Source organism: Tetrao urogallus (genome assembly GCF_951394365.1).
Source record: "Tetrao urogallus genome assembly, chromosome: 3".
Taxonomy (NCBI): domain Eukaryota; kingdom Metazoa; phylum Chordata; class Aves; order Galliformes; family Phasianidae; genus Tetrao; species Tetrao urogallus.
In genome coordinates this window covers 58,908,107-58,935,683 of record NC_136815.1, presented here as the reverse complement: position 1 = coordinate 58,935,683, position 27,577 = coordinate 58,908,107, and the positions used below count along the sequence as shown (strand labels likewise).

The following is a 27,577-nucleotide window of genomic DNA, read 5'->3' as shown; positions in this document are numbered from 1 at the left end:
ACAACAAACAAAACTGAAGTTGTAGATTGTTTTTTAAAGTGGAAATATGTGACTATCTGGCTTCAAAAGAAAGCATATGGATCTGTTTTCAAAAGCACAGAAGTGCACCAAAGTGCTTTTGAAAGTCATAAATCCAGTCATCTCTCAGTAAGATTAAAATTTTGTTTAGAAAATGAAATGAGGATGCTTTTTAAAAAAAATGTTTCTAATCTTAGCGCGGGATTTGAGTTTTGCTGTCAGATAATAATGACTAACAGGCTGCTATCAGTCAAAGAGATACCATCACGTTTAAAAGTGCATTTCTTATGTTAATGTTACAAGAGCAGGGAAGATAACTGGTGAAATATTTTCTTCTCATGTACATTTAAAAACCTTTTGTAACTCAAAGAAGTGGATAACATCCTATTGTTCAGTCTTTCAAACAGCAACATGAAAGGCAAATGGCTTTAAAATGGAAAATGTGTATTAAAGCATTATTATTGTCTAGAAAACATGGAAAAAAAGCTATGTGAAGTGCAATAACTTGTAATGCATTTTGTGAATGTTATTTCTTTTAAATTAATGCTGTCCATTTAAATCAAGAATACTCTGTGTGTTTGGGGAGCCCTTTCCTGTTGTCATTAACTCAGTGTTGAGCAAAAGGAATAGCTGATACTTATTAGAGTGGCTAAAAATAAAACTGAATAACTCCAAAGGGAAACTCCTGGCCACAATGAACACCATAAACATTTTGTCTTTTCACAGAGGCATCACATCAGCTTGAAAAAAAAGAGCAAAGGCAAAAATCAGAAATAGCTACACCTTGTTACAGAACTGCAGACATGAGAGGAAAAATGATGAAGACACATTAGCAGGTACACCTGTGCAATAATTACTGATTATTTTTTCTGTATCTGAGGTTTTGTCTTTCTTACTTTCCAAAGATCACTAAGAGAATGGCTGTGTTTAAAGGCATGTGCGGGAGTGAGTGTGCATCTGTGTCTGTTTTGTTCCACACACAGAGGTACACGCACACACACACTTAACATCTTTCCACTGTTTTTTAATTTTAGTAACTCATTTAACCCAACTGGAAGTGAAGCTACAATTTCTTCTTGCTTTCAACATTATAAATATTCCCAATGCTATAAAATCTATTGTAAGAATGTACATTCAGTGACTTTATGAGGCACAGGACCTGCTATTGTATTTTCAGGGAAGCTCATGTGTGCTCTGTTCTGTCCAATGTTGGACAATGGTGGGGAATCCAGGGGCTCACGCTTGATCGCTTGAACCAAGCAAGGGTTTTTAAATTCACATGGCATTTTAAACACCTCATTACTCTGCTCCTTCTCCCCTGGAGCAGGGCTGTAGAATTGGCCATAGCCCTCGGCGTGCGGCAGGTCAGGCAGGCTTTCCAAGCAGGCGGAGGAGTTCTGGGGGCAAAACGGGGCCACCTCTCTGTTACGCAAACCCTTGCAAGATCTGTTCAGATTGAGGTTGCTGGGATGATTTGCTACAATGCACTGCCAGTTATGTGGTGTGTAGAGGCAGTGCCTTGGCTTCTGGCAAAGTGAAGCTTGCTGACAGAGGTCCGGTTCTGCTTTAAGGTGCACCCTATTGGGATAGCTGAACAACTGCTTCCTCATGGTGCCGTTCTCATCCAGCCAGGCTCGGTTTTGTGGCATTGGGTAGTTATCAGCAATGTTTTCAGAATCAGAATCATATTCTGTTTTGATAGGCATATCTAAGGGAAACGATGCATCATAGAGAGACTCCGAGGATATTAATGATCTCTGCAGTTTCAGGTGGTCTGTAGTATAGTTCTCCACAGCACGCTGTTGTAAGCCTGAGTAAGACTGACAATTTTCTGCACTACCCCAGTGGGAAGGACAAGTTGATGCTAAATTTAAGAAACTTTGGTCCCTGTTGTAGAACGATCCAGCTCTTCGGTTTGAACACGCATTCATTCGCTGATTTATAGAACAAGAGCTTGAATTTCTGAAAGTCCAGCTACTGTTTGTGGTGCAGTTGTTTTGAACGCCTAAAATTGGTGCATTAGAACTGAGAGATTCCTCCTGCACGAAACACTCACCATTTGTATGAGGCTCAAACTTCACTTTTACATTATCTTGCTCATTTTTTACTGCTGTCCAGTTGAGATGCTTCAGTTGGCCCAGAGTTTCAATGGCACTGTTGTAGGAAAGTCCTTCCAGGTTTCCCTTCAAACTGGCAAAACTGTTCGGTATCTTCAGTTGTTCATCTTCATCCCTTTCAGTAACAGTAGGAAAAAAGAAAACATTCAGTAAAAGGTTTCTAAACTGACCTTTTCTATGATACAAATGGAGTAATTGGATATATATTACAAACACTATTTTTTTCCTTAGTTTAGTACCTCATATTCTTTTCCATATAAACTTTGCATTTGTCCAAGATAGAAAAAAGAGTTTCCATGCATGTGAGCACCACTTTGTGCAAGACTTTCTGTGGCACTCTTACATTTAAGTTACAACATACATTTAGTTGAGGCACAGAGTTCATAAGACTTTAAATATTGTAGTATTCTGTGTACTGTATGGTAACTACCTTACACTGTCATTCTTCTGTAAAAACGTATCTAATGGATGGGGTGCAAACGGCATGTTGAATGAGATGCATTTTGTTAGCGAGGAGTTATTAAGATGCCTAAGAACTTTCTCATCAAAGCAATTTGAGTATGAAACATGGGGGTCTTATATTTTTCAGAATGCATAATTAGAGAGAAGAAACAAAATACCCAAATTAAGTGTTCAGAATAGTCACAGATGTTCATATTGGACGCAGAGTTATTTTACATGTCCAGCTTAATTTGTTTTGTCTTTAATTTTCCAAGATGATCAGTGAATTAATTTTCCATGCCCTAACACTGAAGAACTCAACATTTTTTAAGAGTCCAGACAAAGAAAATTTCCTGAGCATTTTCGTACTCAGTGCTGCAGATTTTTTTTAACTCCGAACTCCAATTTTGCTGGAATTTGCAAATGTGCTGCTTTGCAATCATGCACAGTGTGTGCTATGAACCTGCACCCTCCTTGTCAGCATGAGAAGTGGACACTGCAGTAAGGAGCCAGGCATGAAAAACTGGAGAGGTTTTCAGAAGACTTTTTTCTTGACTCTCTGTCAGAAACATTATCCTTGGGTATGGACTTAATGCGCAAGTATAGGAATTTCCAGTAGGGGGAGTTCGTGCTATTATAAAGAGAGAACTTCCCACCGTTACGAACATACAGCCAAGAACAGAGAGCATTTTCTTTCTACTTCTTTTTCAGTGTTCTGGAATGCAAGTTCGTTGCAGAATTACCTCTTGGGAAACGGTGTAATTGGGAAAATAGAGTGGAAAATATGCAAATAGTAATAAAAGTTTAGATCACCAAATCAAGGATTTCACAGTGAAACAGTGAAATTTCTCGAAAGAAGGCATGTTTCCAGGAAGATAGCATGCATTTCAATAAAACAAAACAAGCCCACAAAACAAAACAAAAAAGTAGTGAGGGTAAAAAGAACAGGTGGAATCTACTGCACACTAGCAGGAGAACAGAACTGAGCATCATCTGTGAGGCCAACTCTAGCGATGCTTCAGCTTGTAGGAACTATTAAACAAAAAGGTAGATTTAAATGACTCAGAGTGTAAAAATGTAACTAAGAAAGCATCAAAGAGCACGTTCAATTGCACAGAAAACAACGTAAAGTGGAGAGTTGAGTACAAGGAACAGCCACTCTTAATCTGTTTTGTTGAAATTCATTACTTTGCATGGCAAGATGATGTTTGTGCCATCCCAGTAAAAGTAAAGAGGTGAGAGGTCCTCTCCTATTCAAAAGATCCCAAAGGTATGCTGCCTGCAAGGCGTACCTACTCTAGAAATTCAAAGATTATTTTTCATTTATTTTTCCAGCTGCAAGGCATCCGAAAAGAGAAGAGCAGAGATACTGGTCACATGTTTTCCTCAGGACCAGGTGGTGGCTACGTAAATCTCCTGGCCCCTGCTCTTCCCTCAGACGGGTGTGAACTGGGACAGTCCCATGGTGGAAGGAGGAAAAGCCTATGCAGGAGGAAAGGGGAAAATCCAGTGGAGAATTCCTCTCCGAACACACATCTGCTGGGTATAGTTTTCACTCCAAGGCTGAGCCTACAGCCAGCTAGGTATAAGATCTACAAACATACAATAAATACGAACATTCCTGTTTGGATTGTGCTGAACAGCCACAACTGAAAACATAAGCTCAACTGTCATCCACAAAGACAAAAAAAATAGCTTAACATTATCAAATATTGGGAAAAGCCAGGGCACTAAATCAACAGTTTCAGCTGTAATGTAAAACCAAACCCCAAGATACATTTTTGTGCAAGAAAGCCAAAACATATTAAGAACGAAAGAGCCTGGAGTACTTTTTTAATATGTATGTACACTCAACTTCAGAAGAAAGAAGACTGAAGAATGCAAACATATTCTTTAGGATTATAACAGCCTTCTCACATGATCTGGGACATAAATGGATTTTTATTTGTTAAATAAACTAAGTCCTCCTTATGCACATATTTTCTTAGGATGCGACACTCATTTAAAGATCTCAGACATTAGGAATTCTAAAATATGGGTTTTTTTAGTATTGGAAAATATACTTACTTTAGCATTTGCTGTTGGGCAACAACATATTCTGAACAACCACTTCGATACAGAAGTTGAGTGTTAGCTTGAACCCAGACCCAGTGATCTTCATTTGTTTGTACTTTGACTAGAGAAATGCCATTTTCTCCATTATTCTTCGCTATGCAATTTAAAAGAAAGTATATTTTAATCCAAGCAGTTTTTAATATTTTTTTCTTAGCTTTTAAAAATTATTTTTATTTTTTACTGGTGAATGCCAACAGGTTTGCTGCCTTGGAATCATCATCATCAGCAAAGTATGTACTAAAATATGTCACAGAACTGGGAAAACTACATGAAGAATAAAATTTGAAAAATCTAAGGTGGTGATTAGAAACACTTAAGCTGTAATGAAAGGTATTTCAGTATTATTATTTCATTAGCAGTTTCTCCCTCTCAATAGTATTCCTGTATCAGTGATAAAATATTAATGAAAAATGAGGCTGTAACAATGGTGTTAAAGAAGTTACAGGCTTTTGCAGGTACAACCAAAGGCTGACTACAATTCTACAGAAGAAGTTGCCCTTTGGAGAAGACTCACCATGAGAATTCTATCCATTGCAAAAATCTGAAATACAGCGTAGATTCTCAGTGTTGCAACACCCAAACACTGGGAAAGCGTGAGTCAAAGTCACAAGCAAATCTGAGTTCACAAGACAATATTTTTTTTTCATTTTCCTTCTACTTTCTGATCTTTGGGGGAAACTAGCATCAATAATATATTTTCTAGTTTTCTTCACATAGGAATAGATATGATTGTTATAAAGAAAAGAATAAAAAAGGGAGAAATGGGACTGAAACCTGGAAAGCCTACCAGGTGAAAAGAAAAGGCAAGATTCTTCCTCCACAGGCTGTATATAAACTAAAAGTACTTAGCATATATACCTTTGAATTGGTTTTCAGTAATCTGTAATACATTAGCAAAAGTTGCACCTTCATGATGACTATTTCTTCCATATAATTCTGCTGCTTCACACAGACCTGAATTACCTTTGGAACTGGAGCTGTAAGGGTCAGAAAATGGGGAAAATTCCTTGTCAGCAAATAACAACAAAGCAAAATTACAAACTCTGAAAGATGTGTGATTTTCAAGCTGCTGACCATTTTCAAAGATTGATGCTTTAAATATATAATAACCAACATTAAATATTCATCTATGTTTCATCATACAGTTGCTCAAACTGGAGTATGACTGGAATTCTGCATTCAATTCAAAGGAATAGTTATATTTAGGAGCATTCTGCTCGTGGCTTACTATATGTGGAATAGTAAGTTCCAGCTTGAATGGAGACAAACACTGTGTTCATTCTGCTCTGCTTGTTGTTCAAGGTACTTACTCACCAGCAGTGCACTTAAAGATTACCATGACTTCAATCTGGAACAATCATGTGATTTAAATGGATTTCTTCCAATCTTTAGTTGGAAATACGTATCAAAGTTTGTACATTCTGTAATAATCCTTTCCAAACTTTTTCCTTTGTTAAGACCATCAGACTAGAAATTGCTATATACATTTTCTGACCATCCTTGGACAGCATGATTTAAACCTGAACCAAATGAAACACTGAAGTGTTGGTTCTTTTAAAATATAAATAAAATAATAATACAAATGAGATAGGAAATATATGAAGCACTTTTTTTTTTTTTTAGTCAAATCCTTAATCACTGCCCAGTTTTCCACTGTTACAGCTGGTAGAATGAAATATTTCTTTGATAACTTCCAAAGACTAGGAAGGAGAATCCACATAAATGATGCATATTTACTTTCTAAGAAAAAGTTAACATAGAGAGTTATTTAGCATCACTTGTACATTTAATAAACTGGAAGCTCACAGTACATTTTACTAAATGCTATATGATTAATTTGAAAATACTTTGCATTCACTGCTGCATCATCAGCTTTGTGTTTTGTTTTCACAAGTAGGCTTTTCATCTTCATCTCTGTCACAGAAGGGAGAAGTAGTGGTACCACTATGCAGAATAAGGACAGCTGAGGTGGTAATACTGCTCCTGATGAGGACTTCTTCCTTTGTCCAAAAAGAAACTTCAGTTTGCCTTGAAACTGCATTGTCTGTTATATAAGAACACAACAGAATTATCTTACGCGTTTCATGTATAAACATTTTAAAAATGCCAGTAAGTATGCCACCTATTGATTAAGTAACAACAAAACCACTTTTGAAACAGGGAGAAAAAAAAACAATTTTCTATCTCTCACTATTCCTCATTTTCTTTGCAAACCTGCCATTGTTAGAAGAAAAACCAAGATTGGTCTTTACTAAGCAAAGAAGTGATTTCTAGAAATAAGCCACTCTTAGCAAGAATATTCTTAGCAAGAGTATTAAGTACGCAAAAGACTTTTTAATTTTTTTTAATTATTATTAAAGTGAAAAAGGAATCAGTTTTATTCCTGTTCCTCTAAGTAACACTTCATGAATAAATGCTAATGACTGAAACTTAGTTTTGCCACGCTTGTGCAAACAGTGGGCAGATATTGTCCAAGAGAGCTTAAAACATAAACATTTATCAGTTCTTTCAACTTGAAATATTACAGCCTTTTCTTCCATCATTTTTCACACATATTAATAAATGTCTTTAGTTGTTTCTTGTTAGAGTACAACAAGTGAAAATCATATTCTATCTATGGCTGCAAGCAATCTATGCATGCTCCCCTATTTTTCATCTGAAGTAATTTAAATCTAGTGCATCATGACTACTGTTGTCTAAGTAAAATTAGACTTACAAGGAAGCCAGAAGTACTGTCCAACAAGCAGCGAACTCGACAGATGAAACAACGAGTTAAGAAGGAAGAATAATCTGTTGTTGTGCTGTCATTCTCTTGTGCTTTAAACAATTTACTGAGAATATATTCTTCTCCTGTCAACAACAATATGTATCAGATCACACTAGAAAAGAATAAAGCTGTTCTGTACCCACTTGAAAAGGAAATTGCTAAACACTGTTTTATAGAGGGGTGAATATTTAACTGCATTATGTACAGGCATATCTGGAGATGCTCTACCAAACGAAAAAAGACAGGCTTTACAATGGGATTCAGGTGATTCTCTTCAAAAACTTTGCTTTACTTCCTGAATTGTCAGTTTTAATGATGCAGAGTAGGGTAACAGATGTTACAGATTTTAATATCAGAGACTAGAGATTGTACATTAGAAAAAGCAACAAAATCAGGAAAAAAATGCTAATGCAAGAAAAGCAAAAACAAAAATAAAACAAATGAACAGTGGCTGATTAGCTAACGTTCAGCTGTTGCCTTCTCGGTTTTTAATGAAGCATTTGCCATTTTTGGACTACAGGTGCATAGCTTTTGAAACATTTATTTCCCAAAAGACACACACAAGTATACATACAGAAGAATGAACTCAGGAATTAAGATTCTCCACTGTGTATACTCAGGACAAAAAATTCAAATGTTTATAACTTTCATAGTTTGAAATACTCATGCACATTGTTCCATTTCTTTTCTGCATACTGCGTATAAAATTTTGCAAAATTCTTGTGATCTTTTCCCTTCAAAATACATTCTATCTATTAACTTTGGAATTCTATGAAAGTACATGACTCTGTTCCTAAAGAGAGACTTCATAAAAGTTGCTGCAGGATTTCTTCCAATTTCCCCCCCCCGCTCATCTGAAAAACTATTTCCTTATCTTCTGGTGGAATGCATACATTTAACTGGGATCCTACTTGTTCTTCTAAACACTCTGATTTATACAGCTTCACGTGGGAAAACAAATGGCAGAAAGACACGTAGCCACTGTGGTACTGCACAGAACAATTTTGCATGTTTTTTATCTTTTCTTGTTATTGAGAGAAATACTCATGTCCTGATTAGTGTGAAGAAAAGACAGGTAGGATGAGCACTGATGTTGCTTATTCTGTCTTGATAAGAATATTCATAAGCACATTAGTCAAAGGAAAAAAAGGAAACATCAACATTCTAGGCTCAACAGTACATGGCAGCATGAAAAATCCAAAATCAGGGAGAAACATCATTTTGGGGATATTAACACTGTAAGTAACACTACGCAGTGTTGCAGTGAAGAGTCTAACTTGACAAGGAACAGGCAATAGGTGGAGGGCTTTCTAATTGTACAGTGATGTGTACGTTTCCAATTAACTCTATACAGTCCTACCTGTTTCTGTCTGTAGCTGCTGTCCAGACATCTGAGGTGGATTCATGGCCCAGTGCAGTTGTCTACAGAAATCCTGGCGATCGTCAACGTGAATGTAATCATATATGTTTTGGTGCATTACATCAGTCTGAAAGAATTAGAACAAGCAACATTTAATCCTCAGGTTAAATGGGGCAGACTCTTGTATTTATTAGAATCATAGAATACTTAGGGTTGGAATGACCCCTGCTATGGGCAGTGACACCTTCTTCTAGACCAGGTTGCCTAAAACCCCATCCAACCTAGACTCAAACACCGCCAGGTATGGGGCATCCACAGCTTCTCTGGGCAGCCTCCTCATTTTCACAGTAAAGAATTTGGGTTGCTATTTTCCAAAAAAATAATGACTGATGTAGGGAATTTTGAAAGCAAAGACTCACTGAGGAAAGTTACTTCAGAGGCCCCTGTTTTTCACATCTGCTTTTTGACTTAATATCCTCAGAAGATTATTTTTAATAGCATATTGCAAATGTGAATCATAAAAGTCCAACTGGCAGCCAGCTAGTAGTGTCCCACAGGGACTGATGCTGGGTCCAGCAATGTTTAATTTCTTGACAAATGGGTGATGGGATAGAGCATAGCCTCAAAAGGCCTGCTAAGGGTACCAATCAGGGAGAGCTGGACAGACCTTGACAGGCTGTAAAAATTAGTTGGCAGGAACCTCAGGAAGTTCAACAAAGGCAAAATCCTCTCTAATTTTGGGTTCTTCAGGAAAAGAAACTGAGGCTTGATAAAAGTAAAAGAAATTGCAATAAGGGTGGCAAAGGGTAAAGTGGAAAAAAAAATTGCAGTAAGGGTAGAACAGAGGGGCTGTAGGATCTCAAAACTTGACTAGATGAGTCCTGGAACAACCTGATTCAACTGGACCAGATCTGAGGAGGAGGTTGGAGCAGACAAACTCCAGAGGGCCTTTCCAACTCATGAGCATATTTACTCTGTGCAAGCAACGAGTCTAGAATAGCAGAACATTATACAAAAGGATGAATTTGATTTTACTAGCAAATCCTATTTCTGCCAACAAAAGCTTTACAAAAGGAAATTGCATCCTATGACATTACAAAGAATTCCTCTTCAACTCTCCGATTAAAAAAAAAGTCTAAAATGGCATAGTAAAATAGTAATGCTGTATATCTAACCAGCAGTAGAAGAATAGGGCAAAACAACAAAGTGTTCTATGTTTTAGAAAGCCAGTTGGCAGGAATGACTGCAGGAAAGTCATTAGAAAGGCTGCAATATTAAGCATTCTATATATTTGCTAATATAGTTACCTGATGAAACCCTAGGTAGTCCACAATCGTTGATGATGCATAAAATATCATTCCATCTGCACTCACCACCAATGCAAAACCGTTCAGTGACTGAAGAAAGGAAAATAATGATCATCAGAAAATAAAGGGAAAAATGGGTCTAATAATTTAAATAACATTCTAGTTTAGTCTCCTTTTGATTTCAAATATGAACAAACATGAACATACAGTCTTTGTGACTGTAAAACTATAGAATATTATTTTCTAAGTGCAGAAGAAAAATAATAACATAAATGTAGCATGCTTTTGCTGTTGTTTTTTTTTTGTGTTTTTTTTCTTTTTGGTTGGTTGGTTGGTTGGTTTGGTTTGGTTTGGTTTGGTTTGGTTTTGGGGTTTGTTTTTGCAATTCAGAGTAAAATTTCTGGGATTTAGATGGTGGAAATGTTTTCAATTTCATAGATTCACATAGATTCACATATGTTTTGCCAGCCAGACTAAGCTGTCAAAAATCTACCCAATCCTAGCATCCGGACTCCAGTAGCAAAAGAGTGCAACTGCTTCCTAGAGCAGTCTTCCTGCCACCCACAATTCAAGTACTTCCCTTGTCTTCAATAACTTTTGAAATAACCTTTGAATATTCCAGTCAAAGCCCAAACTATTTTAATAAATCTTGATGACTTTGTCCAACTGCATTTTGAAACCACATGAACTTTTTTATACCCCTAAGCTGTTGCAACAGAGTAGTTTAACAGCTTAGTTTAAGGTAGAAAAACTTGAAAGAATTCTCTATCTCATTTTGTTTCATTGAGCCTGCTACTTTCTGCTGTTGCTTTACAACCTCTCGCTGTGTCACAAGAAGGGGCAGTGAAAAATTCTTTCCCCTTTACCTTTGCAATATGGAATGGATATGAAAAAATCACTCTGTAAAGAAGTTGGACACCACATTTTTCTGTAGGCAGGTAGGGATTTTGTGCAAATTTAGTAAAGTAAGCTACTTTAATCATAAGTTTAACAGCTACATGCTATATGTTGACATTTTCAAGTAGAAATGTTTTGAATTTTATATATTTTTTGCTTGAAATATGCCTTATCTTTTTAGAAGTCTGATGATACAACAAAGTTCTAATCCAGTGTCTTGTACTAAAATCATTACTGATTGCCTAATAAGATACTTACTGATCTTACTGAGATTCTTAATATAATGAATACAAGGAACTAGAAAAAAATTTGGTTCCTTACAAACATTGCTGTAGTTTCCATACCTTTTCAGAAAGCTCTCTCTGAAATGAAATAATGAATAACAACCTGGAACATGCTTTTTGCAAAAGTTAGGGAGGCTAATTGCAATACAACTACATATTACATGACAATATTATTATCTATTTTGAATTTGAAATTAACATTAATTCACATGATTAAAATTAATAACATCTATCAAATACTTCTTTTTGGTTATGGTTTAAAACATTCCATTCCATGATGCTTTGCATTTATATGCATTGAAATATACAGATAATGTAATAATTTCCAACAAGAAAATTAAACACATGTGTTCTTATAGTTATGGCTTTAAGGTTTGATGTGCATTTTGAAGTATGGTTATTTTCTTAAGCTTTCGTAAAAAGACAAACACGGAAAAACTGCAAAAAATGCAATCATTAAAATCGGGCAACAAATATTGCATTGATAGAGAACAATATTTAGTCTGGAAAAATGCTAAGTTAATGAATTCAGTGACGTAAGGAAAGCAACAAGAAAATAACTGAAATTAAGAGTAAGAATTAAATGAAATACATGACATGAACATTAACAATCATCACGCTGCCTGCAGTCTGACTAATTTTGCCTCTCCTCCCTTGATAAAGATTCACTGACATATTTTCATTCCAACAGGTTCACATTCCAAGGCAGATGAGATGATCCTATCCTGAGATGGTTTTCAGGTCTTTTGAGATTGCAGTTCAAACAGTTGCTGATGAAGTACTGCTCTGTTTTTATTATCCTTACTTCACCTTTCTCTCAATTTACAGTTGCTGTGATGAGTGTCTTAATCCTGAGCTAATCCTGAAGCCTGAAGCACAATGGGAGCAAATTTTCAATTGCTCAGTTAGTAGATACACTACCATATTTTTTCTGAGTTTGGTTCTCTTTTGAGTTCCTAAATAAGGACCAGATTTCCAAGACTGCTTAAAGCCTGTTCCCACTGTGACAATGGTGGGCAGAATTTCAAGAGTTCAGCATACAATAGGCTGACCTCCTCAGAAGATTTGACCCCAACCATAAATGTGGAGCACCTTTGGAAACTTGGCCCAGTGGGGCCACATGTGGCCAGGAGCTCTGGGCCTTGACAAAGCTGTGAAATGGTGACTGGAAAAAGCTAGCAATCAGACAGCAATGGCTTACCTACATCTGGAAAAAGCAGTAACAGCATCCCTTTTGATCAAATGGATGTCAAGTATGAGTCAGCTGTAAGAACAGCCAAGGGCAAATTGTGCTCATCTCCAGGAGTGCTCCATCAATCTAGATCCCTTTCAGAATAAGCGATATCTTTGGCTAGTGGATTCACAAGTTATCCATGTCTACTCTTCAACCACAAGCTCTTGCTGGCTTGGTGCTATTTTCTACTTTAAAAAAAAATGTCCAAATTCATCCCAGGACATCACCACACAGAAATCAGCATGCCAAGATTTCTACGTATTCACATCTTTGCCTTTCAGTGCTCTGAGTGAAGCCTCCAAAGACGGTATCTGTCATACCCATTTCCAATATCAAGTGGAGACAAGAAAGCATTTTTGGCATCTTGTCCCTTTGGACTCATCTTCACAGCAATGAAACCATCAGTGATGCGATGTTAGGAATTTCATTACATTTTGAACATCTGGCAGGCCTTTTAATTTGGGCAGACTAAAAATTTCCATAAAGATAACCATAAGACAATTAACAGACCTCCTTTGTGCAGATGCCTGTAGCTGTTACCATGCACTTTCCAAAAGACCTCCAGTTTAGCCTGCACAGCTAGAAATTAAGATACGTAGAACATATGCACATGGACCCTAAGAGACTTGCTTTAAAATGTAAAACTTATTTCCCTCCAGTGGAATGTGGGCAGGTTATTCTTTTCACAAGTCTTTCTTTCATTAAGCCAGAATTAGGCTGGACCAGGTTTGTAAATATGGGAACGGGAAATGGGATCATGTGTATTTCTAAGGGTTCAGAACAATGAAGTGGGAACTGCATCTGGAGAGGTATTAAGGAAGGGTGGGAAGGAGTAAAAGGAAAGAAGTGGAAGAAAGGTCCAAGGAGCCATGTATCAAGGTTAAGTCAGAAATGAGTATGGATTTGAGGAGGGATGTAAATTAAGAAAGTTATAGATTTTCCCGTTGTTGTTTTTGTTTTGCTTCTCAAAATGCTGATTTCTTTTTCTGAGCTAAGATCTCTCAATTACGCATCTCCTGGTTTCTGATTTTCATGGCCCAAACACAGACATCAGATGCTCTGCCTTGCAGGCAGGAAAAGCATAACCCACTCTGGTGCAAAAACAATTTTTATGAAGCCACATGAAGCTATTGAGGATTAACACAACTTCCATGTGCCTAAACCTCATTTTAGCTGGGAAACCTGCTGCTTCAACCACAGTAAAAAAAATAAGTTAAAAAAAAAGCTGGACATGGAGTAGAACTTCCTATCCAATGAGTTACCCGTGATTCCAAATGTTTTCTTAATATTACCTTTAAGTGCTGCTCAGTGTGAAATCTGGCATCTGTAGCACAGACAGACTGGAATAGAATGAGAATCGGGCTGAGATTTATACTTTTGTGACCTACTGGCTGTGGCTGTGGAAAAGGAGAAGGGCATTTGCTAGCACAGGTCTACCCAGATGTGGGTCGTAATGATTGCAAATTAGTAGGAAAATACCTGTTCTGATCTCTCAAAGAAATCTCTTAGGTATGATATAGAAGTCCATACTCAAGCTCTTTACAGGAACAAACACCACATGGAGATTTTGCATTATTCTGGACAGAACGCTGATGGTTTGTTGAACTGACTGCAAGACATAGACAGCTTCAGCGCGTGATAATGAACAGAACTATTCAAAGCTTTTTGGGTGTAAGTTATCAGGTCTCATAATTAACGGGACAATGAAATGTACAGCTCTGTTCATGGTTTTAGACATTCTCAGTTTCTGAACTGAAGTTCTGGGCCTTGGCAATAGCTTTTCCTCATTCCTGCTGCATGGGGGACTGCACTGAGGTGCTGTGTCAAAAACAGCAGATACCTACCTGTATTATCAGTAACCTGGGAGGAGGAAAAGGGATGGAAAGAGGACTTGGATCAACCTCACACTGCAGCTCACTCTGCCTAACATGCAAAGACCTGGCCAGGCAGCCAGAAATCTGCCTACTGAAGTGCTTCTTAATGCTCTGTAAAGAGCATCTGCTTGCCCAAAACACAGACAGGACAGCACAGAGAAGTCAAGAGCAGCTCTCCCCACCTTGGCTTATTCCTTTGAGCATAAATAATGGAAAACTTAAAGCAGGGCTCATGGATTTTAGGGGAGAAAATAACCTAACTCTCTACTTCAATGTTATTTTCAGTGCGTGCAACTGGTATGTTTTAATTAATAAGGTTCACTTGCATCCTTCAATAATTGGTAGCCATTTGCATATATTTGTGCGCACGAACACAAGCATGCACGCACACGCAAAGGCATTAGTGCAGACAGTGGAACTCCTGCAACAGAAACCAACTAACTTCTAATCTGCAAAAAGGCATAGCTGTAAACTGCCATTTGGTAAACCATATGGATCCAATGACAGATGGAATTTCTAATCCAGAATAATAGCTGAAACATGTGAGACAGACTTAAATATGCATTGTGAACATTTGTTTGTTTGTATTTGGCTTTTTAAAAACACTTACATGAGTTTTCTACATTGTGCTTAGAAATGAAATCACTCTTTTTTTCCAAGTGGGGAAAAAAAAAAAGAAAAAAAAAAAAAGAGCTTGGCACCAGACAGAGGCCTGTGTTCTTTTGAAAACATGTACATCCAATTATGTACTCACGAAAAGCCGCACCTGCTACTGAAACAAAAAACAATGAATCTGTCAGTTCAAAGAAAGTACAGCATTATTCTGCTGCCCTCGGTAGCTGCGAGATGAAAGTTATCAGTTCCTTCCATTAAGAAGTTTTAGGAACATTATTAGTAAAGAGGTTCTCTTTGGGAATGAAGGCAAATATTTTGAGGAAGATAGGACTTCCTTTGGCAACAGCCTTTATATATCCTGATATTTTTTTTCTGGTCCCATTGCAGAAAATCAGCCAGTAAATACTTCAAAGATATTTTGGTCAAGGTCATGGCATAGTAAAAATAAGAAAAGAAAAAAAAAAAAAAAGAAGAAGTTCCAAGCCACATTTCTCTTATTACTCTTCCTTGAAATAAAGGAAAACTCACTAGCATTCGGTCTCCAGAGACCATGTTGCTATGGTTACTAAAGTACAACAGTCAAGGCCTGCAGCCATGTCTTGCTTTGAACAGATTTTCAAGTCACGCAACTTGGGTACTAAATTTCCAGGGTCAGTTGGCTTGCAGTTTATCTGGAACGGTTTCATTTAATAGTGTGTTGCTGGGTTTTGTGTCCTATGCAGGATGGGGCCATTTTCTGATGATCTAAATAAGAAGCTATTTAAAAACTCTGGAAATGATATACTCACCCTTGTCTTTCATGCTGAAGTCTTACGAGTATTAGGAGGAAAACGCAGGCAGTTAATGTGTCTTTAGCCATATTGTTTAACGAATCAGTATTTCTTTCCACTGGTGTCTCTAGGATGCACTATTACTCTTCTAAAAATCACAAAAGAATCCCTAAGCTTCTCCTTACAAACCAAAGAGAAAGGAACACTTACAGATTCCTGCAACAAAACCCAGCATAAAAGACTATTCAGAAATACTGTATCTAATGACATCAGAAGATGGCCTTTGCTCGGTATGTACAGTATCTCCTAGCCCTTAGGATGCTTATGTATTTCTTTGTATCTAAACCAACTTCAAAAGGAGCATTTGGGTGACTAAGCGCTAGTCAATGCAAAGGGGAGTGGCAGAATTGTTTTTAGCATTCAGTTTTGATCAAAGACTTGCATGTACTGGTTAGTTTTCAGGCTAACGAAACAGAACAGAATATAAATTTCCATCATTGGAGCCAAGGGAGGAAACAGATCCTACAGCTGAAGTCTACAGCTCTGAGTTTACATGGGAAATCTTTCAGAGGGGCTGCTGGGTCTGACTGCTTTTCATATGCAGATGTGTGCATGACAGTGGAACCAAGCAAAAATATTCAAGAGTGAATCTGCAGCATAAATGTAGAAGAAATACACACATACGATCAATTATACTCCTTTCATTCTTCTTGTCTTCCCACATAAAACCACATTCACATTCCTTCCTACCTCCTTGAGCCCAGATATCATTTCAGGCTCCTTAAAGACAGAATGGAAATTCAACATCTAGTGCTGCACTGCTCAAAGCAGATCTCAGCCAAAGTTTCAAAGATCGTCCACATAAGCCCTTCAGCCCTGGATCTCATGTTTACTGTTGGGCGGAACAGCTTTGCCATCCAAAATGCACAGGCAAATGATTCACTCAGTGTAACACCATTTTTCACTATCATATCACTTCCACCAAAGAATTAGATCAACTTGGAGATACTTATTTACATATGTGCCTTCAGTCTAAAGAGGGAGCTGGAATGCTGCAGCTTGTCAGGAGGCAGCAGACAAAACTGGCCTGCTGGAAATCAGTTAGGAAAATGTAAGTCATTGGGCGCTGGTAATTGTGAGCTATAAACTTTCAAAAAAACATAGTAGTTCTCTGGAGAGTGAGACTGTAATGTGTGCACACATGTAAACGCACTTTAAACCATGGTGATAATGTTTTTGATACGCTCAATGCGTAATAAGTATTGCACACAACCAAAAACAACTTTGCCTTTAAAGTTGTTCTGATTACATGATGTAGAAATGCAAATGTAGCTTTTCTTCCTTTATACTTTATTTCCAAGCTAAGCTTTTGCAACAAAGCTTGTTAAGCCTGTGTCAAGTCCCTGGGGTAGAGACTCCCATTGTTCCTATAGGCATAAACTACTGGCCTCTGCTGAGCGCAGGGCCTCAAAAACAAGCCAAAGACAGTATTGAGAAACAAGAGCTATATGCAGGCTGAACTGAAGCATCAATTGATTTTGAATTTGCAAACAGTTGGTAAGGTGCTCTCTAGAAAGAGACGCATGCCAACTGAATCCAATTGTTTTCACAAGAACTAATCGCTGGACGTTAGAATGTAAGTTGTGCTACAGGCTTCTAGGGTTGAGCAATCCTAAGCAATAGCTTAAATAAAGATTAGGGAAAGTTTTCTTTGAAAAAGTGAATTGAAGGGTGACACCAAGTAGTTCAGTACAGATTTGTTACACGGCATATGTGTTTGGAAGCACCAACAATGCTTACTATTGATGGCAAAGTTTGATCGATTTTTCATGCCTGATTGTAAACAACACCAATTCTTTTCTTTGCATTAACAATGAGGATTTCAAATGAGAGGCAAGTATATGAAATATGTGAATACCACCTGAGATTGCACAAGTAATGGGGACTACACATAGGGATCTAAAGAAGAAGAATATTCATAAGTATGAATTCTAGAATTGTCAGGAAAAATATTTTATGAATACATACAAATTCTTACTCCGATTAGTAGTATGCTAACAAGTACCTGGGTGAGTAATATGTCATTTACCTAAGCAATTATCATGAAAGGATACTGAAGTTTGACATAATCTTGCTATCTTTCTTTAGCTTCCTCATGAATCATGGATGTTGAATTTAAAGCTGTGCTTTACCAGTAATGGAACCCTACTGTCAATGCTCTTTCATGAACAATGTGCCCTGGACTACACTTGGAAATAGAAACAGTCTTTATAATGATTTATGCAGTTTCTCATTCCATTTTCTCAAAACCAGATGTTCTATTCACAGATGGAAGTAAAGATGGGGCAATATCATATCTTTAGTGCAAGTTCAGCCCATCATTCTTTCTAAGTCCTGCAGCTGCTCTGGGCTTTTCAGGCTTCTCCTCAACAACTTCAATATAGAAAATGCCAGTCTGATTAATTCTATTTGAGAAGACTCAAAATGAAGCATTGATTGCTCACTACTCTGCACTTCTAATAACAAATTTAGTTAGGTAGCCTTTGCAATAACAAATGTAGTAAGATTACCCATTATCTTCCTCAGAAATAACTTTTTGAAAAGAGATTTGAGTAATATTTATCCAACATATCGGACAATTAGACATATGTAAGTACTAAATGTCTGGAATTTTTTTTAGCGTTATTTATATGTAACTGTATCAAGTCTTGAAGAGAAGAAGCCATCATAATATTCCATCCACAGCTGACTTTTATTCACACTTGCAATTTGTTAACTAGCATGAAGAGCAGACAGCTCTTACTGCAAGAAATCAAAGCCTAAAAGAGACAATGCTGACGCCAATGGACTGAACACTGAATGCAATGTCCTAATTTCAGAGTATAATTTTTCTGTGCATTTAACACTATATATTGCATTTTCTAATTCAGACATATTTTTGAAAGGGAAAAAAAAAGAAAAAAAAAAGAAGAAAAACAACCTGTACTCCACATTCTCTCCAGAAATAGATGCTAAAACAGCTTTTTAAAGCACTGTTTCAGGTCAGCAAAGTTTTTAAGGGAGTGTGATGTTTCAAAATTTGTCTTTGGGAAGAGTCTTGTTGCTTTAGTTATCACCTCATGCATGTTTTGTAACCTGTAAAAAAGCCTGTATAAATGTAAGTGGTCCCCCACTGGCAGCAGACATTGATTCTGCTATGATCATCCGGGATACGGTGGAGATGGAAAATTACAAGACACAGCCCCTCTAAGCACTAGTAACATGCACTAATCCTAAGTTGAATTTTAGACTAGGTGAAGACGCCACCCAGGCCTTTCTGTGAGTCTCTAGTTTAATCTGAGTGGACATTGGTTTTCTCATTGTTAAAAAAAAAAACAAAAAACAGTCTCAGTTACTGGAGAATCCTGAGGACTTTGTAGTATTGGGAGGAGGAAGGAGGGTGTGAAATGCATTGGAGAAAATGTGTCTTTGCCGGGCATCATCAGCTTTTGCATCTAGGAATTTCTGGAAGAACTTGAATTATAACAACATATTAAAAGTATCTTTTTTTTCTTTTTCTTTTTTTTTCTACTCATAAAATGCCAAGGACAGCTAAAATCAGAATGATGGCCATTTCACATGAAGTTCCTAAAAAGGCAACAGAACTATCTGAAAGGTCATTCTTTGTCCTCTTTTCTCCTAATCAGCACTATATCCTCGATAATAGAAAACACTATACTTAATGGTCAACAGCATGCTTTGCAATATCAGTTTTCTTTTCCGTTCAAACCTATCAAAAAGTAGTCAACTTTTATTATGAGTTAAGCAAACAAAAAAGAAAGGCATTCTATTTCTGGTAAAGCATCTATTTGTTTCTTTTGAAAACCACACAACCACACATACAAAAAAATACATCAAATTTGCAAAAATTCTTAAGACAGCACACATTCTTGCCTAGATCTGCTTTCTTGATTGTAATTTCACCTTCCTAGGAAGCTATCTAGGCTGAAGCTCATTACATTCTCTGACTTGAGAACGAGGAATAGACTGGGAGCAAGCTGCAAATACAGATTAGGCTTCTGGTTTATAATTTTTCTTGCTCAAGACTGGCTAAACAATATAAAATTGTGAAAATGTAAGTTATCTTTGAATGCAAGAGCTATCTAAGGTGGTTTCTATTTCTTGTTTTCTTTTCTTAAACAATACATGACTATGCCATCTTCAGCAAATGGACACTTCCCCAAAAGCAAACACTCGTAAAGAAACGTGTAAGGACACAACAGTGTGTTATGACTTCCTTAGCTATCTGGACGTGAGCAGTCCAGTTCTAGCAACAGTAAACCCCAGCACATGGATACGACGCAGCGCTTGCACACAGACACTGAACCTACTGATTGGTAAGAACAGTTGCCAATGATTAGTTTGGAGTCAGGGAGAGAAAAAAAACCTAATTGAGTGGAAACAAGAGAATATGTTATGTTGTGGAGGTCACGTGGCCATGGGACTGCCTCCAGAGGCACTGAAATAGCCTGAGCAGAAACAGAGGAAATGGTTGTGAAAAGTAAGCTTGGGTGGAGTTTGCTGTGATGAGCAGCTTGGAGACAGCAGTAAGGGATCTTAAATCCGGATTCACATCTGGTCTATGTCCAAAGCTGACAGACAGCTTCTCTGCTCCCCAGTACAGATACAGTTTCTCAGCCAGGCCTCCTCTTACCACATCTGAAACATTGCAGCATGTTTGTTCTGCCCTGACACATGGAAATTGACTCTTCTGATGACAATGTAAACTGACACGATGCTGCCTTCCCCTCTGCATACCTGTGCTGGCTGCTGACTCCTCCTTTTCTGTCACATTAAATATCAGCTGCTTGACCTGATTTTGAGATCAGCTCCAGCTGACTACCTCTAGGTCTGTAATCTTCCATTCCATGTTGGAGAAGTGAAATGATAGGTGTCACCATTCCAAAATGTTGCTCTCTCTCATGCATGGGCAAGAATTGAAAACCAGCATTTAGTGGTGTCTCTGTTGCTAAAAGGTTTCACACAAGCATCTGAAAAGATGCTTTCTCCTTCAAATTATTCCTCAATATTCTTTCAGAAGTCAGGACTTGTGCAGTCCAGGCAGCTTGTACACAATGATGCCTGGCTATTATGATTACAGTTTTGCTGCATTGTTGTCATGTTGTCCATTGGAAAACATCTGTAATCTCACATTTAGATTGTAAATCTGAAGGAAAGGGTTCACATCTTTTTCTTCAGTTCCAGCAATCTATCAAGCTGAATGATGCTGCAGCCTAAATTTCAGAACCCAAAGCACTATGGTAGTATTGTGATTGCTGCAGTAGTAACAGTAACACTGAGAACTGGAGTAGAGATCTAACAGTATTCAGAAGTCACAGGCTTTTCGGTCCAGACTTGTTTGAGAGGGCAAAAAAAAAAAAGAAATAAGTGAGAACATTAGTTGTTTGTTTAAAGGGCAATAGAAAGGATATTTTTTGCAGAATGTTGTTCCCATGCCAAATTTCAAGTCTGGATTTTAGAAATATGCCCATTTGTAAAGAAAAGGAGAAAAAAAAAAAAAAAAGAGGGACCAAGAACTCTGAAATGTTCCTTTGTGTTCCGCCTGTGCCTGCCAAGCAGAAAGTGAATGTACTCATGTGATAAAGATGGCAAGTTACTCCTGACCCCATTTATGGCTCTTTTTTCATGGATATATTCTCTGCTAATCATCCCAAGAGACTAATGTCAGCTTACATCATGTCATCTGAATCACTGGGATAAGGTTCATGTTTGAAAACAAAGAAAAGCAAAAGGGTTATTTGGGTAACTTGTAAAACTTATTAACTGAGAAAGAAAATGCACCAAGACCAAGAACGCTTTGTGAGAACTTCCTATTTTGGTGGCTGCATTTTAAGCCTGCAAATTAAAAGGTGAAGCTGCGTATCATAACCTAACAGCTTTATTTTAGAAGGACTGCAGTGAGAAAGAAAGCGCCGTCGAAAGCTGAAAAGGAATTCAAGAGCAGAATAAATCAAAAAGTTCCTCTCTACCAGCTTCCGAGTTCTGAAGTCTGTGCCTTGGTCACAGCCCTGTGTAACAGCCGTGCACTTTTGTCTGACTCCCAATCTTCCTTTTCAAGTTTAAATTAAAAATAACAGGAAGAGTCAAATCTTTTGCTCTCAGACTGAAATTCAACCTAGTGTACCTTTTTCAAGAGCATAGTTTTATCAAGTACTGATTACATAAATCAGTTTGGAAGGAGGAAGTGGAATTACACTAACAAGTTTAAAAAAATTACAGGAAACCAAGTGGGAAAAGGTTTCCTATGTTATTTCCTTAAGCAGGGTGAAGAACAGCACCAATAGGATGTTTTCTAATGTATCATTTTCCAACTCCCTTGGAATGAAACTTGAACTCCAGTTCAAACTGTCAGTAGAGGCCACCTGGAAGTACCTTTCTGTGCCAAATGTGTACATACACCTCCCTTTTGAAAGTAACTCCCAGAAATCTTACTATTTGCAGCCACTTCTGATGTAACTACAGATTGTTAAATAATAGGATTCCATTGCATTAAATCCTGAATCCTCTACTTAGACAAAAACTCCAACTGGCTTTCCATTGGTTTTGGTGAACACTGCAGCTCTACACCTGACTCTGCTTTCTGTTTTGCATCAACAGCCCATTGCAAGCACAAACGGTGCTGGTTACAAAGCAAGACACCTCATTTGCCCCACTAGTTGTGTTAATTGCAACTCAAGTCAGCAAAATTCATCTGCCAAGTGCTGAAACAAAGGCATACAAATAGAACATGAAAACTCCATTTGCCATAGAGACTTTGTTAGTTAATGCACAAAATGTCAATAATTTCTTTTTTTCTGCCACTGGTGAAAACTGAGAGGTATTTTTTGTGTTTGTGCAGAACAATAGAAGTCTCTTTCACAGGCATAATGACATCTAAGAGTACCCAGCAGCAACATGGGCCTCCTGAGCTTAGTGTCCCAGCAAGCTAACATGAATAAAGATCAAAGTAGTTACTCACCACCAGCTGCTCCAGAACAGTGAGAGAGGTGCAGGAAGGTGAACATGGTTCAACTGAAAGAGCAGGTGATTTTTGGCATCAGTGGATGCCAGGCAGGCTTTTGTAAGCCTGTTATCACTCTATGTAGAGAAATACAGGCTATGGGGCTCTTTCTCTTCAGCACACAGATATGCTAAACCTGCAGTCACCCATTCAGGTCGAAATTCAGATTATGCCTGAAAGACCTTTGCATTTCTTCTCCCACACTAGGGTTTTGTGGCAAAACAGCAATCAAATTCACTACTTTCTTATTCACCTATGTCATTATTTGTTTTTAGCAGGGAAATAGTAACTGAAGTATACATAGCTAAATCTCTGCTCAACACGGGTAAATGTATGGTGTCACTGAATAAGAAATATTATTATAGTATGATGCCTCTTTGGCACAGCTATAAACCAGAACATGAGACAAAATCACTGAAATTTGGTTTCTGTACTCAGAAGGCTTAAAAGTTGAGGATTAGCAGAAATCAAAATGGGCCTTCCCTAAAAGAGCATGAGTTGCCAGTGAACATGGAAATGGCTGAACAGGACAGCTCTGGCCTTTATCAGTATTCATCAGTGAGATAATGCATGACAGACCCAGGCAGTCTTATTCCATTAACATCTACTAAGGAGCTGGACAGATCATCCAGATTTCATTTTAATACTCGTGATGTTTTGGGCATAAAGTACTATTTTCACACCTGTAAGGAATTATGTCCGTATGTCTGGAGACAGAGACACCATAAATCCTGTGCTGCAGAAGGAAGCACCACAAAGATTGCTCCCTCAGTAGCAAATACTTTTATAAAGAGCATGAATGCTGCAGAAGCAGCGTTGAGGTGGTCCATAAAAGCAAAGTAACAATTTTCATCAGGTGCAGCTCAGTAGATGGGTGATGTTTAAGCAAGAAGTAGCACCAGCAGTGACAAGGGGCCACTGCCTGACTGCATGATAAAGAATGTCCAGAGAGGGCCATCCTCTCAACAGTGGGTGCTTAATTCCTCAGATGGGATAGTGCATAATACGTGGAAATTAGAGATGTTCTTGGGATGAGATATTACCTACACTACAGCCTAAACTCAGCCTGGATTTGAGAGCAGCATAGCTGGGGGGAAGAGTATGAGATGGCTAACAGCCACAGGATGAGTACTGCCGTCAAGGCTAGTGCCTAAATAACTACTGGTGATTCATTTTCATTTTTCCAAGTAACCATTTTACTGCGTTTCTCCACCCCATCACCGCACCCTGTAAATTCTATCTGGATTTACTGACTGCCAATACAACTTATTCTCCCACTTTTCTGGTTACAGGTTTGGCCCAGTGCTCTTTAAGCATTCAGTAACAGGCTGGCTTCAGAAATGGCATGCAGCCTTTTTTTGCAGGAAGGCATGTGGAACAAGGGCTGCAATACCACCTGTCTTGGAAAACATTACAAGAGTGCAAAATCATTACCATAGTCAAACTGTTGGTGTCCGAAGTCTCCAAGAAGAGCAAAGATTGAAAGAATGGAATATACTGAAAAAGACCATTAATAAAATTGGATTTGGTCATTAGGGCTTTCTTTGTCTTCTTTCAAATGAAAACTAAATTATGGCAAAAAAGACTCTTTTACTCAGAAGAACTGATCCTTAAACTTAAAACTCTGGACGAAATTACATATTTAGATACCTGCTGTGCTCCACTAAAAAGTCTTTGATAAACTGGTATCATTGTTTATTTCATTATTGCTGATGAAAGCTATTTGATTTTAGCTGTAAAAATATCTCTATAAAATCTTAAATAAAAACACATGTTGTGGCACAGGCCTTTAGAAATAAAAAGCATTTTAAACATACTTTGAAGACAGCCTAATTTCATTGTTTTCTTTTAAGCTGAAAGGGGAAGTACTGCGTTGTTCCAAGGCTGGAGAGGCACAGATAAATTATGTACCAGTAATTAGCTGTCTTGTTCTTCCATATTTCTACCTATACATAGAGCAAGCGTGATCCTCCACACCAGGAAAAAAATGCAATTATCTCTGTTTCTCCATTATTGCTTCAGCTAGAAGCATTATTATTCACATGTATTTTGGTGATTCAGATTATCCTGATTTATTTAATTAAAGCATCGAGGAGAGGTTGCAAAATGTGAAGTGGTGTCATGAAAGGAAAGCAGCATTTGACAGTGGCAAAGCATCTTCTGAGAGCAAGTAAAGTGGCCAGATACACAAGTCAGTGCATAAAACATTGCCACCGCCAGCAAGGCTGTTTGCTTCTTTTCAGAAGGAATCACAAATGCAACCACTTAGTGAAAAGTGCACAGCCCCCAACAACTAACATAGCAAATTTGATGAAACAACACAAACCCACCCTTCATCACATTCCATGGCATCTGGATGAGTGAAACTCAGGCCCCAGAGAACATTCTCAACAAGTCCTAAGGAAAACTCACCCTTTTATTCTAGGTCAAACATTCCTGGCTAACACATTCATATCAACATGCACTTAATTATCAAGATAGTGATCCATATTAAGTATGATCCAGGACAAAAGTCTCCCATGTATTCAAATAAGAGTGTGATTCATATCAGACCATAAGCATAGTCAGTAATATTTGGCACTATATTAAATTACTGGCTGCGTTCTCTCCATGTGTTTGAAGATCCTTAATGATTATAAATTGTGGGTATGTAATATATACCAAACAAAGCATAGTCTAAAGATAGGAGAACATCATTAAAAATTATATATTCACCATATTTATCATTCACTGTTTGCCTTGTGTTTACTACTCCAGAGAGTGGAAATTGTTGCAAAATACCTGACAGCCAAATATCTCATTTTGGCACTCATGCTAATTAATCAAATGCCTCTGTGCCACTTGCTTTGAAATGCAAAATTAAAATCTTCTGAAGTATGAGGAGGAACAAAAGCAGTATGCCAGTTTTGACTCCATAGACTTGTAGAAGTTATCATACTGGCTCCCATGCTAAAAAAGTTTTCTTTTTTTTTTCTCTCTAATAGTCTATAGCATCCATTTGCTGAAGGTTATTATTTAATTTACATTTAAGTATATCTCAAGGCTGTCACTGTAACATGATTTTTGTTCCACGAATATTATTCTATCCAATCCAACTATACATATGTAGTCTTCATTAAATAGGAATTTCCAAGGATCTTAAGTGTATAAAAGGCACAATTACATCATATGTTTAAAACGCAGGTGTATCTGTGATTCAGTAGTTAACGGCTGTATTAATTCTTCATCCAGATTAATGGATCCAATTCTCAGTAGCAGTATCATACCACCCTGCCAATACAAAGTCATCTTAAAGGGGGTACAAAAACATAGAAAGAATAACTTCCGCACACACTGCTTCCTTCAGAGCACAGAGTTCAGGAAGTAGAATAAATTAAAACATCCCAGAGTAATCTTAGGTCAGATCAGAAACCTGGCAAGCTGTTGTTGGTACCCTCAAAATGTGTGCCAAGTACAACATATCTTGGCTCTCACCCCAAGTGATTAAGAACTGTGAACTGGCCCGTAGGACTTGAGGGACAACCCTTCTTCTGATGGAGGGCTGCAAAAGCCCAACAGATTGAGCAAGACGACCACGACTGCCAGCATCACTCCTGCAAGAAGCTCTCACAAGCATGATTGATTCCTCAGTGATTCACTCCAAGACAGACGGTCTGTTCCAAAATGCCACAAGAGATTAACCCGCAGAGTCTACCGAACAGTAAAAATTACTTAGAGCCCAAAATGACGGCATTTGTCACTCACCTCTAGTAGAAGTCCACCTTCCTGGACAGCAGTCTTGTTAGATACATTGTCTTCTTTTATTGTCTGACCAACTTGTTTCTTAAAGTGCTTTTCTTGAATGGCTGTTGGAAAGAGTTGGTATGAGTTCAGAAATCATACACACTAGGGCCACTAGTCTAAAAATCTTATTTAGGCACTTAACATGCATTGGACTAATTGGGAGTTACTGTCTTCACAGTCTGGATCTCAGTTACTGACAAGTTGCTTTTGTTGTGAGGGAGATAGATACATATTCGGCAGTCCAGATGTTTTTTATATGAAATATCTATCACACTTTTTATTGAACATATTTTTTCCATTACTGTACTCTACATAAAGCAATAGCAAAAACCCACTGAAAAGAAACAAAGGATAGTTAGTAAGTTGTTTTTTTAATAAGAATATGTACTATGAAAATGTAAAGAAATGCTTATGTAGCTCAGAAGACAAGGGACTGAAATACATTTCTTGTTTTCAGTGCTGACCTCCTTGGCACCATATTAATTTCAGTCTCACCATACCCTACTCTATTCTATGAGTCTGAGACTGATTGCTAGATTCACCTTCTTAAATTATTTTATTTCCAAAGAAGGATCAGAGGATTGGCTGACACACCTGAAGGCTGTGCTGCCATTCAGCGAGACCTGGACAGGCTGGAGAGCTGGGCAGTAAGAAACCAGATGAGGTTTAACAAAAGCAAGTGTAGAGTCTTGCATCTGGGGAGGAATAATTGCATGCACCGGTACAAGTGGGGGATGAGCTGTTGGAGAGGAGCTCTGTGGAGAGGGACCTGGGTGTCCTGGTGGATGACAGGTTGGCCATGAGCCAGCAGTGTGCCCTTGTGGCCAAGAGGGCCAATGGCTTACTGGGGTGCATTAAAAAGAGCGTGGCCAGCAGGTCGAGGGAGGTGATCCTCCCCCTCTACTCTGCCCTGGTAAGGCCTCATCTGGAGTACT

The 27,577-nt window shown here is 37.9% G+C and overlaps 1 protein-coding gene across 1 annotated transcript in view; it reads right to left on the bottom strand.

The window, feature by feature from the left end:
* Positions 1-1,133: 1,133 nt before the first annotated feature.
* AHRR (aryl hydrocarbon receptor repressor) overlaps positions 1,134-27,577 on the bottom strand; it is a gene marked incomplete at both ends in the record, with an annotated part of 65,829 nt that continues 39,385 nt past the window's right edge. Inside the window, 8 exons of the mRNA XM_079533005.1 lie at positions 1,134-2,250; positions 4,644-4,785; positions 5,550-5,668; positions 6,539-6,735; positions 7,408-7,541; positions 8,819-8,945; positions 10,126-10,215; positions 26,604-26,704. Of these exons, the coding sequence (XP_079389131.1) occupies positions 1,134-2,250; positions 4,644-4,785; positions 5,550-5,668; positions 6,539-6,735; positions 7,408-7,541; positions 8,819-8,945; positions 10,126-10,215; positions 26,604-26,704 (2,027 nt within the window). The remainder of the gene's footprint in view (positions 2,251-4,643; positions 4,786-5,549; positions 5,669-6,538; positions 6,736-7,407; positions 7,542-8,818; positions 8,946-10,125; positions 10,216-26,603; positions 26,705-27,577) is intronic.